General features: G+C 34.8%; 1 protein-coding gene across 2 annotated transcripts; it reads right to left on the bottom strand.

Annotated features, from left to right (window-relative positions):
• Positions 1-3,612: 3,612 nt before the first annotated feature.
• Positions 3,613-8,350, bottom strand: LOC121235979 (CMP-sialic acid transporter 1). Of its 2 annotated transcripts, none has more exons than XM_041132445.1 (8): positions 8,190-8,350; positions 7,782-7,865; positions 7,471-7,685; positions 7,238-7,316; positions 5,859-6,028; positions 5,341-5,527; positions 4,194-4,271; positions 3,613-4,058 (listed from the first exon to the last, which is right to left on the bottom strand). In XM_041132445.1, the coding sequence occupies exons 1-8, from the start codon at positions 8,238-8,240 to the stop codon at positions 3,915-3,917; spliced, it is 1,008 nt and encodes a 335-aa protein (XP_040988379.1). In that variant the 5' UTR covers positions 8,241-8,350; the 3' UTR covers positions 3,613-3,914. The 2 variants fall into 2 exon arrangements, with proteins under 2 accessions (XP_040988379.1, XP_040988380.1); XM_041132446.1 differs by having other exon boundaries at positions 7,471-7,671; positions 8,190-8,331.
• Between the last annotated feature and the right edge of the window lie 6,420 nt (positions 8,351-14,770).

Genomic DNA, 14,770 nt, shown 5'->3' with positions numbered 1-14,770 from the left:
AAGATTTGGGAGATTGTTTTCTGTTTCCACTTAGTAGCATTTCAAGTTGGTTTTTCATAGCATCGTGCGTAAATTCACGACCACTGTGTGTATAATTTGGATATGATTAGGGGTGTAAGATTGTTGGTCTAAATTGAAAAAATCGACCGGACCGATAGTCTTAATGGTCGGTCTTGGGATGTATTTATTTGGACCGGTCCAGGCCAAGATCGACCGATGTATATATATATACATATATATTATATAATATATTATTTTATGTAGTAGTTGTATAAATTAATTATGTAATTTTCATCCAAGAGATTACCATTAACCATATATACAATGAAATTATTTAACATTTATTAACCATATATAAAATATTAAAAAGATCACTTATTATTAATTTTAATTTAATTAATTTTTTGTATTAATTTTCCTGTCAAAAAGAGAAAAAGGAGGAAAAAATGTTAATAGACCAATTAGACAAGTAGCTAACGATCCAGTCAAGCAAAAATGATAGATCAAAATTTTTAAAGAAATGATAAAATGACAACTCCTTTACAATTCTTCTACAATCTTTCAATAAAATAATATTTTATAAAATATTTATTTTAGTTTTGATTTTGATTTGATGGGTTTGAAATTTAAAAATATATTATTTTATTGATAAGTTGTAAATAAAATGTAGTTGAATCGTAAGGCTATCATTGCTCAAATTTTTAATCCGTAACCTCTTACGGAACGGACCGAATACACCCACCGGTAGATATGGTAGACAACAACTTGACATTCTATAACGTTGATGCCGTGGATGAGAGGTCGTGTGTAGTCGTCATTAGGTGTCATATTTAATACGAACTATTAACTCGAAGCAAAGTACTACACATACAACTCATGGTAATTGCGATGGCAACCCTATTATATATATTTTTATAGCATATATATATATATATATATATAGCACACCAATATATGATTAACTTTGGTCAAAACTCATCCATTTCCATGGAATGGTCCGAACGGAGCCTCAAACAAACGTTAATTGCCGGAAAAAGAGGGCCTAGGTATTGAACTGCCTTTATTTTTTTTTTTTTTAAGATTATTTAATATCTTTTATACATGATATACCAGAACGCCTTGTCAATGGTGAAAGAAAAAGCCATATTTCTGTTCAAATTATGCCAATAATCTGAAAAATGGCAGGTAAGACTTTTACAAAATGCTTGCCAAGACAGACAGACATTCAGACATACATACACAGATATGACCATTCGGGAGTGAGGATTATATGAACGGCTGACAATTGAACTAAGTTAGTCTGGTCACAAATGCAGGGAAATGAATAGGCATATGTAGCCACATAGGCCGGGACAGAATTTTAAGATTATGGGGGGGGGGGGGGGGGGGGGACTAACGTCGTAATTAGGATGATGAAAAACAGTCAAAACATATATAGGGTTGGGGCGCCACCACGTTCTTCTTCCAAAATTGAACTCAATAATATCATAAGATAAAACTATAAATCTTAAAAAAATGTTTTCGGGACCATGCCCACCCCAATCATGTACGTACATTAATATCTTATCTTCGTCATATTTTCGCATTAATAATATTACACAGACTCATCAAGATCAGTCTTACAATATTGAAAATATATCACACAATCTAAACAAACCTCAAAGACATTAATCCAAGATTATCCATCACCTATGCTATTTCTCAGTTATAACTACTAAGTTTCAGGAACAAAGTGCAACATGTATATAAATAAATATATGGGATGATGGACTTATATATGTTCAATCTTGGGAAGGCCAGAGGAACGCTCCCATGGCGAACTTCCTCTTTTGGGTGACATCTCCAGTGACAGGCAGGCCGTACTCATTGAGGAGGCCGTCCAGTTTCCACTCGGGCATGGTCTCGTAATCGCTTCTTTTGTACCTTGGGTAGTGCAGAGGCATCTGGAATTGGTAGCACTTGCTGTTGCTGCTCTTGCTCACTATGTGTTGCCCATTTTGCTTTGGCCCTGGCATAGCATAAGCAGTACCGTTCGTACAGCTATTTCCAGTACTCATCCTTTATCTTTTTCCACTATGTCTTTTGAGTTGAGCAGAACTCAGTCATAGGTTGCTCTTTTATAGACATCCTGGAAAGAGAACATCGGTGACTGCTGTAGAAGATCATAGAGAACAAACAAGAATGTGGGTGCATTTATTTTTTGAAAGCGAAGCCTTTCGAACATTGTGGATTTTTTTTTCCTGTTAACATTATGGTAGGCGAGCTAAGGTTGAGAGTTTCTCAATTTAATGCCTCTGAACAACACTGAAAGCTATATATCAGAGTCCACATTCATTCTAGAGCTATCCTTGCAAGTTACGAATTAATGTGCCCTGAGGCAGCTTTGATGTTACATATATACATATCTACATCCAGTTTTCCTGTTTATTGCACAAGGGCGAAGGCAGTGATGATTGTTCAATCAACCGTGAGCGAAGTCTAGAATATGAGAAGGGGCTAGAGAGACCTGGATCATCTCGTTTTAGCTAAAGGAATATTGTAGGAAAAAAACCCATTTTTATTAGTATAATGGTTTTTGCAATAATTGAACTGTAAGCTCTACAGGCAAGCGCACTCATTTATATTAAAAAAATAATATTTGCATTTTAAAATGCGCAAGTCTAACACATTTTTTTTTAAAAAAAGTGATTAAATCTGCGATTCATATGAAAAATTAACTTTTTTAACGACGAACCTTATTCTTTTTAAACAGAGTATGTGGGTCTTGCCCACCCTTAAACCCCTAGATTGTATAGCATTACTCTTTACTTTATGCCTGAAATATTCTTCTAATTTCGGTACCGTTCGGCCACAAACAAGGAGGCTCAGACACATTAATTACTTTTGGTGCTGTCCTCTTATTCTTAACAACGGAAGACAAACTTTTAGGATACAAACATTAACAAAGCTGAACCAAAGAATCATGGAGTCAGAATCTGATTCCCTTGCAGCTTCTTTAACCGATAATGTTTGAATAAATTCACAAGCAGAATTTAATTTTATGAATATATTTTGTTGTCAAAATATATGACGATCATTCTGTTCCTGTTATTTGTAAACACGACAATTATTTTGTCACACGCAACCTTGGGAGAGTATAGCAGTTAGGTCTGATAGTTCTCTTTGACAGCTATTGCTGGCTTTGAAAGAAGAATCTGATGTCTAGGGAATCAACATAAACTTCTTTTAGGTCCGTTTAGCAACATAATTGTTATAAAGTATTCTCAAATATTTGTTTTCCAAATATCACTCAGACACAAAATATTTTTTAATTTTAAATCTTTAACTTTTTCATCTGATGATTATCAAATTATTACAAATTTTCCAAACTTTCAAATAAAACAAAAAATAATACTAGTTTTTTAAATTTCAAAACAAAAATAATATGAAAAAATAATATGAAAAATTTTCAAATTTTATAATATTTTTATTCAATTTTTTCACTATTTTTTAAAATCTAATAAAATATCTTTTAACTCAAGTCATTTTATTATCATTCAAAATATACTGAGATATTTTAAATATCAAGGACTCTTCAACTCTAGGATCAGCTTTAGCAGGAGATGAAAAATCTACCAGCATATTTCTTGTGGCTCTTCTTTAATGACCATGTATGATTACAAAAAAACAGCTAAGAACGGTTGAGATCAATATAATATGCCAGTCTATTCTGTCACAACTTTGGGATGTCAGTGAGAAATTAATCTCTTCGACACTAGCAGTAGCTGGCCCTGAAAAACCCCAGATGCTTCTCCGTTGACAGAGTGTGGTATATCCTCAGTTCATTATATTCCAGATACGTCATTTCATAAAGTTAGGAACAACTTTCACTGGGAACCTGACAAAAGCAATAGATTCCTTGATTGAGAGGAACATCAGGAATCTGTTCTTCGTCCAACACAAACTTCTTTTAGACTCTCAGGAGCTGCTTTAGTGGTTGATGGCAAATCCACTAGCATGTTTGGAGGGGCAAAATACATGTGTAGAGACATCATGCAGATGATAATACCCAAGAAAAGCTGCAGCAAGATAAGAAAAGTGAAACAAGAAAGAAACAATCACTAATTGGGTAAAAATGCTTCCCGGCATGAGAGAGAGAGAGAGAGAGAGAGAGAGAGAAGATTACGACTTTAAAGTTTATGGTGGTGACTCACCTGCAGCGTAGGCTTGAAATTGAATAGGTATATAGATAAAACCATGGTAAGCAGCATGGCCATTGATGTGGAATACACCTGATAAGTCGCATAGCAAAAATTAGAAAACGCATTAATTGAATTACCCACATTGAGCACAATTTAAACTTGAGAACTCCAGCTAGCAACACACCATAAGCAGTAAGGAAAAATTCTTTCTTGATCCAAAAGAAGGATAACAGAAGAAAGTGCAATTATTATTAGGTCCACATACATAAGGCAGAGTGGCCGTTTTCCCACCCGATAAAATATGTATTCTGAGAAGTGTTCACAGTTTATCGGGCATGTGCAACAAATTATATTGGAAAAATGTACAGTTGTTGGATTCGCATGCATTAGACATAAGCACAACAAAGGAATAGATAAGAAAACATGAAATGGTCCCCTAGCACTAGGCTTGTTTGGAAGAACTAACCAGCCAAAACCAAAAAGCTACTGAATAAGAGAGGACCCTGATAATAGGTTTACAGTGTCGAAGGACATGCTAGCAGACAACCAATACTAGATCTCCTGTTCCTGGTCAGCAAGGCCCCCAAATCATTGTGGCTTTCCCCTCAAGAATCCCATATCCCAGTTAAAAGGAAATAACTCTACATTTGCAATGGAATAGGTCCTGTTCCGAAGTTTTGATATAAACTAACCTAAGTTTAAAGTATTGTAGTAATGTAGCAAGTTTGGGACCAAAGAGCACAGTAAAGGTGAGATTGACATCTATCTCTTGATCAGGAGTAAATACTACATGCACAGATTGTAACAGAAGGATTTTCTTGAACAAACAGTTTGAATATGCATTACCATAAGCACTTAGGATCAAATTCAAAAACAGCTGTCTTCAACAGTTAAGAGTAAAGATGTCTTAGAACCCTTCTTCAAGCAATTTTCATAGCAACAGTTGTCACATTAAGTCAATGGGAAAATGTGACCCTCTATTGAATTATAGAAAGCATTATTCTGAATGGTCAGCATGTGCATATTATGTGAAGTGTTATACAATTCAGTTTATATAAGTACAATTAATTTGTCTACTTACGGAGCTAATGAGGTCACACACGTGCGCGCGCGATAAGAAAACCGTGGAAATTAGTCTAAAGGTAAAAAGGGTAATCACCTTCACAATATTGTCAGCATACTTCATCAGCCATGAAACCAGCAAGCCTGTGGAGCCAAGGTTTAATACCACCATCCAAGTTGTAATACTATATCCATTAAAAATTCGGTGCCACCAAGGACCATTCTCAAATCCCCCTCTGAAATCATCCACAACAAGCCGTGCCATATTGAAAATTGCACCAAACCTGAGAAAGAAACGTTATATGAAAATGTTTGCTGTAAAATAGAATTTCCTTTCTTACTATGTATATGCTTCAATTATATTTTGATTGCACAATTAACGTCAAACATCCTTGAATACTTCCAATAAAGAAAGATTTCTGGTTGAGATTTTTTAGTATTTTTTTGATACATGAGATTTTTTTTATATATACATGGTTGAGATATGCAATTGCAACTACTAAAAAATTCAGGATATTAAGAGATATGCAATTGCAACTACTCGAAATTCAGAATATTAAATAGATGACTTTTCCAATGAGCAATCAAGTCATTGTATGGAGAAAAGATACGTACGTATATAATTGTACATTCTGCCAATACAAGCTATCATTGTTCTTCTTCATCAGAAATTCTGTGTAAACGCCTGCCGATGCTGAGAGACAAGCAGATAGAATTCCTAGCATATACCCCTGGATTGGTGCTGAGAATAGAGAGTCACATGAAGCTTCTCCACAACCTTTAATCTACAACAGTTTAAACATCAATAATTAGCTCAGATAAGGTTATTACTTGATAAGTTATCTTATTAGATATTTTCATCACCTTTGAGAAAATAATGGAACAAAATTTTTTTTATAAGGATTGGTCTTTCATATAGACAATTTTTTTAACCATGCACCATCAAGCAAGGCAAAAATAGAATGCCTTTATCAACTACAAAAGAATATGGCAATGACCATCAAGTGTGATCTCATCAAATGCATATAGGAACGACTACATATATAACAAGCAACAAAAATACTGTAACAACGAAATTCCTCATATATAATGTTTTTACACCAACAATTTAGATTGATCCAGAATACGATGTGCAACAGACTCAGCATGCTGTTGCAAACTTTAAAACCAAAAAATGGAAAAAATATCTTTTTTTGAATAGGTAAAAAAATGGAAAAGATTTATGCCCTGAGCACTTCAAATGATTTGTGAAATTGATCAGAAAAAAAAAAATGTTTTGCGTAATTGTTTCCAAGATTTCGGGCAAACCACCATAATCCTACGGCCCTACCGAGCCTGCATCCGTATTAGAGCAACCATAGTAAAGGTGACCATCTTTTCATGTTATCTTTTTTTTTTTTTTTTAATTGGCACTGGGTGTCTGGGAATAGAGTCCCGACTAATCCGGGGGCGCACAAGCCCTCGGCAAGGAGTTTCCTGCAAGTGCACCTCTAGTAATTCAAGGAAAAAATCCCCCAGTCCGATGGCCCCTAGAGATTGTTTGTACCTAGTGGGATTCGAACCTTGGACCTTGGAGAGAGCATACCACCAAGACCAAGGTCTTTACCACTTGAGTTCATGTTATCTATGATTGGCCCTAGTACTGATTTTCCAGGTTTCTCCTTTTTAAGTGGCTAATCGAGATCAACTCCACCCAACAAGTAGCAAAACTTAAAACTAAAGATAATGCTTATGGATTAGTATTATTGAAGCTGTAAATAATACATTCTATCAAGTAGATTCAGCAGATGTAGGTTCCAGTCCCTTATAATGGATGCCATAGAAAACCAAGCATGAAGCCACCCTGATTAGCTCTAAGTATTTTTTGAAATTAGCCTGAAGATCATTGTATAATATTACTAGACCAATAACTCATGAACATGCAAGAAGACATGGTTTCAAGTACAACACGAAACCAGCTTCAATTACATTAATCAATAATTCCAACTAATCACCTGGCTTGTGGTTGTTCCAATAGCTAATAGAATAATAGCCATCCATTGTAGATTAGATAGCTTCCTCCTCAGAAAGAGCCTAAGCATGATATAAAGTAACTAATCAGTAAACTGTCAACAAGCTCCTACATTAAACAAAATGTAGGTACCTGAATAAGTAACAACAAGCGATACAACCAAAAATTCAAATAAACTCAGTTAATACGTGACCTCAAAAAGTACAATGAAGGCACCTGAACAATATCCCAGTTGTCACAATCTTCAGATTACCCATTATCTGATATGTTGATGTATCCACATAAGTTAGTGTAGCAAACTGAACATTGTTATGAATTAGATATATGACCGAAGGAATAGGATATAAGCGCACGCTTTTCCACTCCGTTGTCATCCTTGTAGAAGGCGATACCCGGCATTCTCGCCAAAGAAGTACACTAGAAACCACTAGCTGTGGTTAGGGGGAAAGAGAAAAGAAATACCAAAGATTAAAGATTCTGATAACATATGAGCTCGATCGATCCAGTAATTTTGGTTTAAAAATTACCTTAAAAACTTCTGCAAGAAATGGAATAGTTGCATAGTCATACATGTATCGTCCATTGGTTTGAGAGAGGGTTGTCAAAATCCCCTGTCGCGTACAAATCATCAATCAGTCCCCAATCACGTTTAAATTAGAAATAACTCTTCAAACTCTAGTTTGGAATTCAAGCAATAATGTAAGCAGGTAATTCTCAACCAAAATGTCACTTTGTTTCCTATTATCATCAGATTCAAATGAAATTCGTCGAATTGGTCTGAAAATTACTAAATGTAAAACTTAACATGAAAACCCCAACATTCCGAGTAGGTCTTACACAATGGCAAAGCACGCACACGACGCGGGCGAAAATTGTAGCAAATCGAGCACCGATTATTTATTTATTGTATAGTTTCCGAAGCTCAATTTACTGACCTGGGAGCTGGTGAGAATAGTAAGGAGCGCCGCAACGAAGTACCACTGCATCGTCTTCTACGTTGGTGGTGCTCGAATGCAACGCAGTCGTTTTAGCAGTTCCTGCAGTGTGCGGCTACCCAGCTTGTGAGTTCAGCCACCACTTTGGGCTAAAAATATTCTTTCAGACAATTATTAATTTTTTTTTTCCAAATATAAAAATCAGTTAGAATGTAAGATAATAAAAATGATTTATTCATTATTAACCAATAAAAAGTAATATTATCCAATTAAGTGATTTATTTAAACGAGTTTATCAAATTAAATTAAGTGATTTGTTTAAACGAATTTATCAAATTATCATGCATACTTTAAATAGGTAAAAGACACATTTTGATAATAATTTTAACAAAGAGAATGAGTTTTAGGTATACTCAGAAAAAAAAAAAAAAAATTTAATCGAAGTCTAATAAAACATATGTGTATTTTCACATGTTGATATGAGAAAAAAAAAATAAGATGGAGAAAGAGAAATAGCGAGAAAAAAATAAATCAAAATAGGAAAATAATGAATAATAAAAAAATTTGTCTTTATTTACTAGTTATTTATGTTTAATAAGTAAAAGAATTATCAAACGCAGAATTAAGAGGTTTCCTAATCACATTTTCAGTCTTTTTTATATAACTTTATTTTAAATAAATGAGCATTTTTATTAAATAATTTATAAAAATATTATTATTTTATAAAAAATATATTCAATTTAAAATATGATTGTATAATTGTAAAGAAAGTTGCATGATTACTTTTAACCTTTAAAAAAAAAAAAAACCATATTGAAAACATAAGTCTCTTGATGTACACGTGCTAAATACAGAAATAATATATTAATGACGCATAGTAATTGATGGGTGTATGCCGTAATGGGTTTATTGACAATGTTGCTAAAAATGAGAATAATTTTCTACGAAGGATAGAATTCTCCATCCAGTTTTGCTGTTTATTGCACAAGGGCGAAGGCAGTAATGACTGCTCAATCATCCGTGAGCGTAATTAGAGAGACTGGATCTCGTTTTACCCAAGGAATATTGTAGGAAAAATCCCTTTTTAATAGAATAATGGTTTTTGCAATAATTAGACCGTAAGCTCTATAGGCAAGCGCAATTATTTATATTAGAGAAATGATATTTATAATTTTAAAACACAAAAGTTTTACGGACTCTATCTGAAAAAAAAAATGGTTAAATTTGAAACTTAAATGAAAAAAATTAATTTTTAATGTTAGATTCAACTTTTTTCAAAGGGAACATACGAGACTTACATACTCTATACTATTTATATTATGCATGAACTATTCTTTAAAAAAATAGTTAAATATAAAGCATATATGAAAAAATATATATATTTTTTAATAATAGGTCACACTTTTTTCAAGTAAACAAGACTTGCATACCCTCGACTCTTTATATTATGTCTAATCCCGTCCGGCCACAAACAAAAAGGGTCAAACACATTGGTTTTTTTTTTTTTTATTATTATTATTCACCTATGTATGTATTCATTTCAACAACTATTCACGTGTTACATCTTTTTCGTTTACAATCAAATTGTAAATTCATCTTATTACAATTCATTTAAGGTATGGACAGTGAGAAAAATTCATCGATCCAAAAATCGATGCGCGCACAACCTAGCGCACTGGGCAGCGTCAACGCAAGCCTTTGAAAACATCACTCTGATCCAAATTCCAGCATCCTTATTACAATTCCATAGTGGCAAAGATCCACCTTTGTAACTGTAAACTTAGTGTTCCCATCTTTGATGTACTGAACTATATTTTATGTTTCTAATATATTTCTAGTAACTTGCGAAAAAAAAAAAATTGTACATAGTTGCCGAAACTTCCTCTATCCAGCATTGTTCTTCATCAGACTTTAAGCCTAACTTTGCCAATTGGTGAGCCACTTCATTCCCTTCTCTTCTTATAAAATTAACAATCCACTTATTCCTTTGCTATAGTATATTCTTTGTATCTTCAATGAGCTGCCCATTCCATTTTTTTTTCCTTTTGGAACAGGGCTCCTCCTAAAGCACGCAAAGGGCCACCCACCCTTTCCCTTTGCCCCTCTCACTCCCTAAGGAATTAGAGGCTTTCTCATATTAGCCCTCACAAGATCAATGACCTCTTTTGCATCTCCTTCAAAATCATCCTCATGGAAGCCCAACTCATTACATAAGCACATAGCCCTCCATAAGGCATTACATTCAGCGATAAAACAAGACCTGACATAATCTCTACTAGCACACATTGAAGCTAAAACATCTTCATTACAGTCCCATATCACAATACCTATACCCATCCTTGATTGAGCTGAATTATTGCATATTTTATACATTTAGAACCAATATATTTTATTTATTTCATTATATTATTATTGATTTTAGATGAAAAAATGGTTAAGATGAATAAATCTGAGTTGTGATTTAAATTGGTTAATAGCATGATTTATGCTTAATTTTATAACTTTTGATTGAATTGGACAATGTTCATTCACATGCATAACATATTTTTGATATTCTATTATTCTTATTTTATTTTATTTCTAACTTCTATTATTTTATTTCTAATTTCAAATTTAAAGGACTTTCAAGTGGGCAAGACGTTGGAACAACCTAAGAACTTTCAACGAGTATAGGACTCTTCAAATAAGGATAATGATGGGGTTTGAGAGTAATTCGGATCAGAGTCCAAAATGTGTTAGGAGACAGAATGGACACACTTTAGTATTTTAATCATAACTTTCCGCTCAAATATCGGATGATACGATGATTTTTGATGCGTTGGAAAGCTATCTTAAAGGGCTACAAAGTTGTCTTTAATAAGGATTTCCAAATTCGAACTCCTGAAGCACGTACGTGGCTACCAAGCTGAATCTTAAAATTTAAGCGATTTTTTGTGCGGGAATATGAGAACATTAGGGTTTCTTTCCTACCCTATTTAAGAATATCATTAGCACGAAATTGGGGACTTTTTGCAGAGTAGTGCAGCACAATTGAAGAACTCTTCCAGGGTCCAATTGCCGCTCCAGCCGCCTCCTCCATTGCCTACCACCTCCATCTCCATTCATTTGGCTTGCTCTTTTCATTCCCTACTTTTTATTTAATTTCAGTTTAAAGTTTATGGAATATTTTTGAGATATTTAGCTTAGACTTTTGAGCATTTTATTTGCTGTTTATTTACTTCGTGTTATTTATTTTTTTCGCTTCTTTAAACTTTCATTTAACAGTGATTACAATTGCTATGAATTGATTTTGAGAATTTGTAATTTGAATACAAGGATGAACTCTAGAATCTTGATTTTGGGGCTTTTCAATTCTCAATTCATATTTTGTCAATTACTTCATAATCTAGTTTAATTCTTAGATTAGTTTTATTAATCTCTTAGTTCCATTGCATATTAAATTGATTAAATTTTAATTAGGACTTAAATAATTTCAGTTTTATTGTTTAATTTTTAGATTAATTAAGATTGTTTAGTTTAGTTGATTCTTTGATTGTTAATTTCAATTTGTTAGTCTTTTACATTTCATTTTGACACTCAAAAATTCAAAAATATGAATCTAGTCCATGATTACTGCCCTTTTCATTCTCGTTGCACTCTTCCATTCATTGCACATACCATCATTTTTATTTTCTCTTTGTGAATATTTTCACCATTTTAAACGAGTTTGATTTGAATCTATCACCATCTGGTTTCCTCCATTCCACCCTTTCCACAACCCCCTTCTTCAGACCACAATCCTCTTATTTCCTTTATTTGTCTGCTGAAATTCATCCAACCATGTAGTAGCATTTTGTACCACTACTTTGGGGTAAGGAAATTTATCTTCAAAGCAAAATTTATTCTTTCTTGACCACACATTCTTCAATATTACCACCACGTTCTCTACTTTATCTTTTGGTAGTTTTCTATACACTTCTGTCCATAGCTGTAAAAAAATCCCAGCAGCTATTCTTCTATTTATTCACAAGATTAGCATTTTCTGCCCACACATTAGAGGCAACAAGACAACCCCATAGAACACGAATGACAGATTCCTCTTACATTTTACAGATGAGGCACCTCGAATCCTCAATCACTTTCCTTCTCCACAGATTGAATCTTGTAGGTAGAATATCATTTATGGCTCTCCACAGAAAGTGTTTTGCAACTCCAGGTATCTCCAACTGCCACACATGCCTCCACACCTTAGCCCTCTCCCCTTCCTCAGATCCCTCCCCCCCCAAATCCCCTTTCTTTCTTTGTTGAGCTACATAATACGCACTTTTTACAGAAAATTTTCCATTTTTTTAGAAGCCCCAAATCAGTTTATCTGTAGCACCAGTTCTGCTAGTAGGAATAACACATATCATGTTAGCCTCTTTCTCCATAAAAATTCATTTCACTAACTCTTCATTCAATGTTCTTCCATCTTCATCGAACAACTCATTAACCTTTGAGTCAGCATTGAGGAGTTTCACAGGAGACTGGACACAACAAGTGGTAGGATTTGGCAGCCACTTATGTCTCCAAATTTTTATGTCTTCACCATTCCCCACTCTCCACCCAGACCCCTTCCTCACCACCTCCAATGTTGGCCAGATACTTCTCCAAACAAATGATGGTGACTTGCCCAACATTGCTTCCCACAACTGGGAATTCTTGAAGTATTTCTTCTTGTATATGCTAGCAACAAGTGATTGTGGCTCTTTTTGTATCTTCCACCCCTGCTTGGCCAGCATGACACTATTAAAATATTCCATCTCCCTAAACCCCAATCCACTAGTTGTCTTTCTTGCTTCCAACCAGCTCCACTTTTTCCAAGGGATACCTCTATTCTTCTGATTTTGATTCCACCCAAACCTAGCTATTAAGGCTTCAATGTCACTACACAAATTCTTAGGCAATTTAAATACACTCATTGTGTATGTGAGAATTGCCTGAAGGACTGCTTTTATAAGCACTTCCTTCCCAGCTTTGGATAGGAAACTATTTTTCTAGTTTTGAATTTTAAGCCACACCCTCTCCTTAATTCTTCGAGAAGCATTATACTTTGACTTGCCACTACAGCTGGGAAGCCCAAATACTTCTCATAATGATCACTCACTACGTACCAGCTTCTTGAAATATAATCTTTCTAGTCTCACATTTTGTATTAGAGCTAAAAAGTATCGATGTTTTCTGCTTGTTTAGCACTTGGCCAGAAAATCATTCATATAAACCCAAAATTGAGTAGACATTTTTCCATTCTTCCACCATTGCTCTTCAAAAGATCACACAATCTTTAGCAAATAAAAGGTGGTTCAACCTAGTCCTTCCTCTAACTGCTGCAGTCCCGCTTATAACTCTCATGCTCTCTGATTTAATCATGAGTTGGCTAAGGCCTTCAGCACAAATTATAAACATGTAAGGGGGTAGAGAATCCCCTTGCCTTAGTCCTCTTAAGGGAACAATAACCTTTCCAGGTACTCCATTCACCAACACATTATAGCTCACAGTCAAGACATATTTCATGAACACGCGCACCATTTTTTCACAAAACCCTAATCTCCTCGTCATTGCCTCAAGGAAAGGCCACTTTACCCTATCATATGCCTTGGACATATTCAGTTTAATGGTCATACTTCCTTCCCTCCCTTTCTGCTTTGTCTTCATGGTATGTAACATTTCATATGCAATCATTATATTGTCTGTGATTAGCCTGCCACGATGAATGCACTCTGGTTTGAGGAGATAATCTCAGGCAGCACTTTTTCAACCTTGGAGATTAATTTATACAACACATAGCATAAACAAATTGGTCTAAAATCCATCACATATTTGGGGGCCTTCACCTTTGGTATCAAAGTTATATGTGTTTGGTTAACTCCATACCCCATTTCACCTTCTTTCAAAAAATCCAGAACACCACTACATGTCTCCTTCCCTACAATTTTCTAGTGGCTTTGATAAAATCCTGCCCCAAAACCATCTAGGCCAGGGGATCTAAAAAATGACATCTGTTTTAAAGTCACCTCTACCTCCTCAGCTTTAAATTCCCTCTTCCAACCCCACCATCATTTCTTCTGTTATCATTTTTTCAGTCGCCATTGCACACTCATTTAACTCAGCTGCTGAAGGCCTCCTCTACCTCTCCCTCTTCTTTTACCTCCTTCCCTACGAGTCAACAATCTTAGTTATCACATTTTTCTTCCTTCTCTGATTTGCACATGCATGGAAGAATTTTGTATTTATATCCCCTTGTTGCAGCCAATGCCTCTTTGCCCTTTGTGTCCGCCATAGGTTATCTTGGCCTAACAGAATGCCCAACTCCCCTTTCAACTTCTTAATATCTTCTAGATTTTCCTGTCCTTCACTATCTTGGAGAATTTTCAATTGTTCAGCTTTCCTTTTCATGGCCCTCTCTCTTTCAGCAACTGAATTTCTGCTTCATTTACACAATGCTCTTATGCACTCAACAAGTGGCTGTTGAACCTTGTTCATAGGATCACCACGCATTACATGTTTTCTCCACTCATTTTCAACTATTATGCCACACTCCTCCTCCAGCTCCCAACACTTCT

The sequence above is a fragment of the Juglans microcarpa x Juglans regia genome, chromosome 6D (assembly GCF_004785595.1).
Source record: "Juglans microcarpa x Juglans regia isolate MS1-56 chromosome 6D, Jm3101_v1.0, whole genome shotgun sequence".
Classification (NCBI taxonomy): Eukaryota; Viridiplantae; Streptophyta; class Magnoliopsida; order Fagales; family Juglandaceae; genus Juglans; species Juglans microcarpa x Juglans regia.
This window is presented reverse-complemented; position numbering and strand designations above follow the sequence as displayed.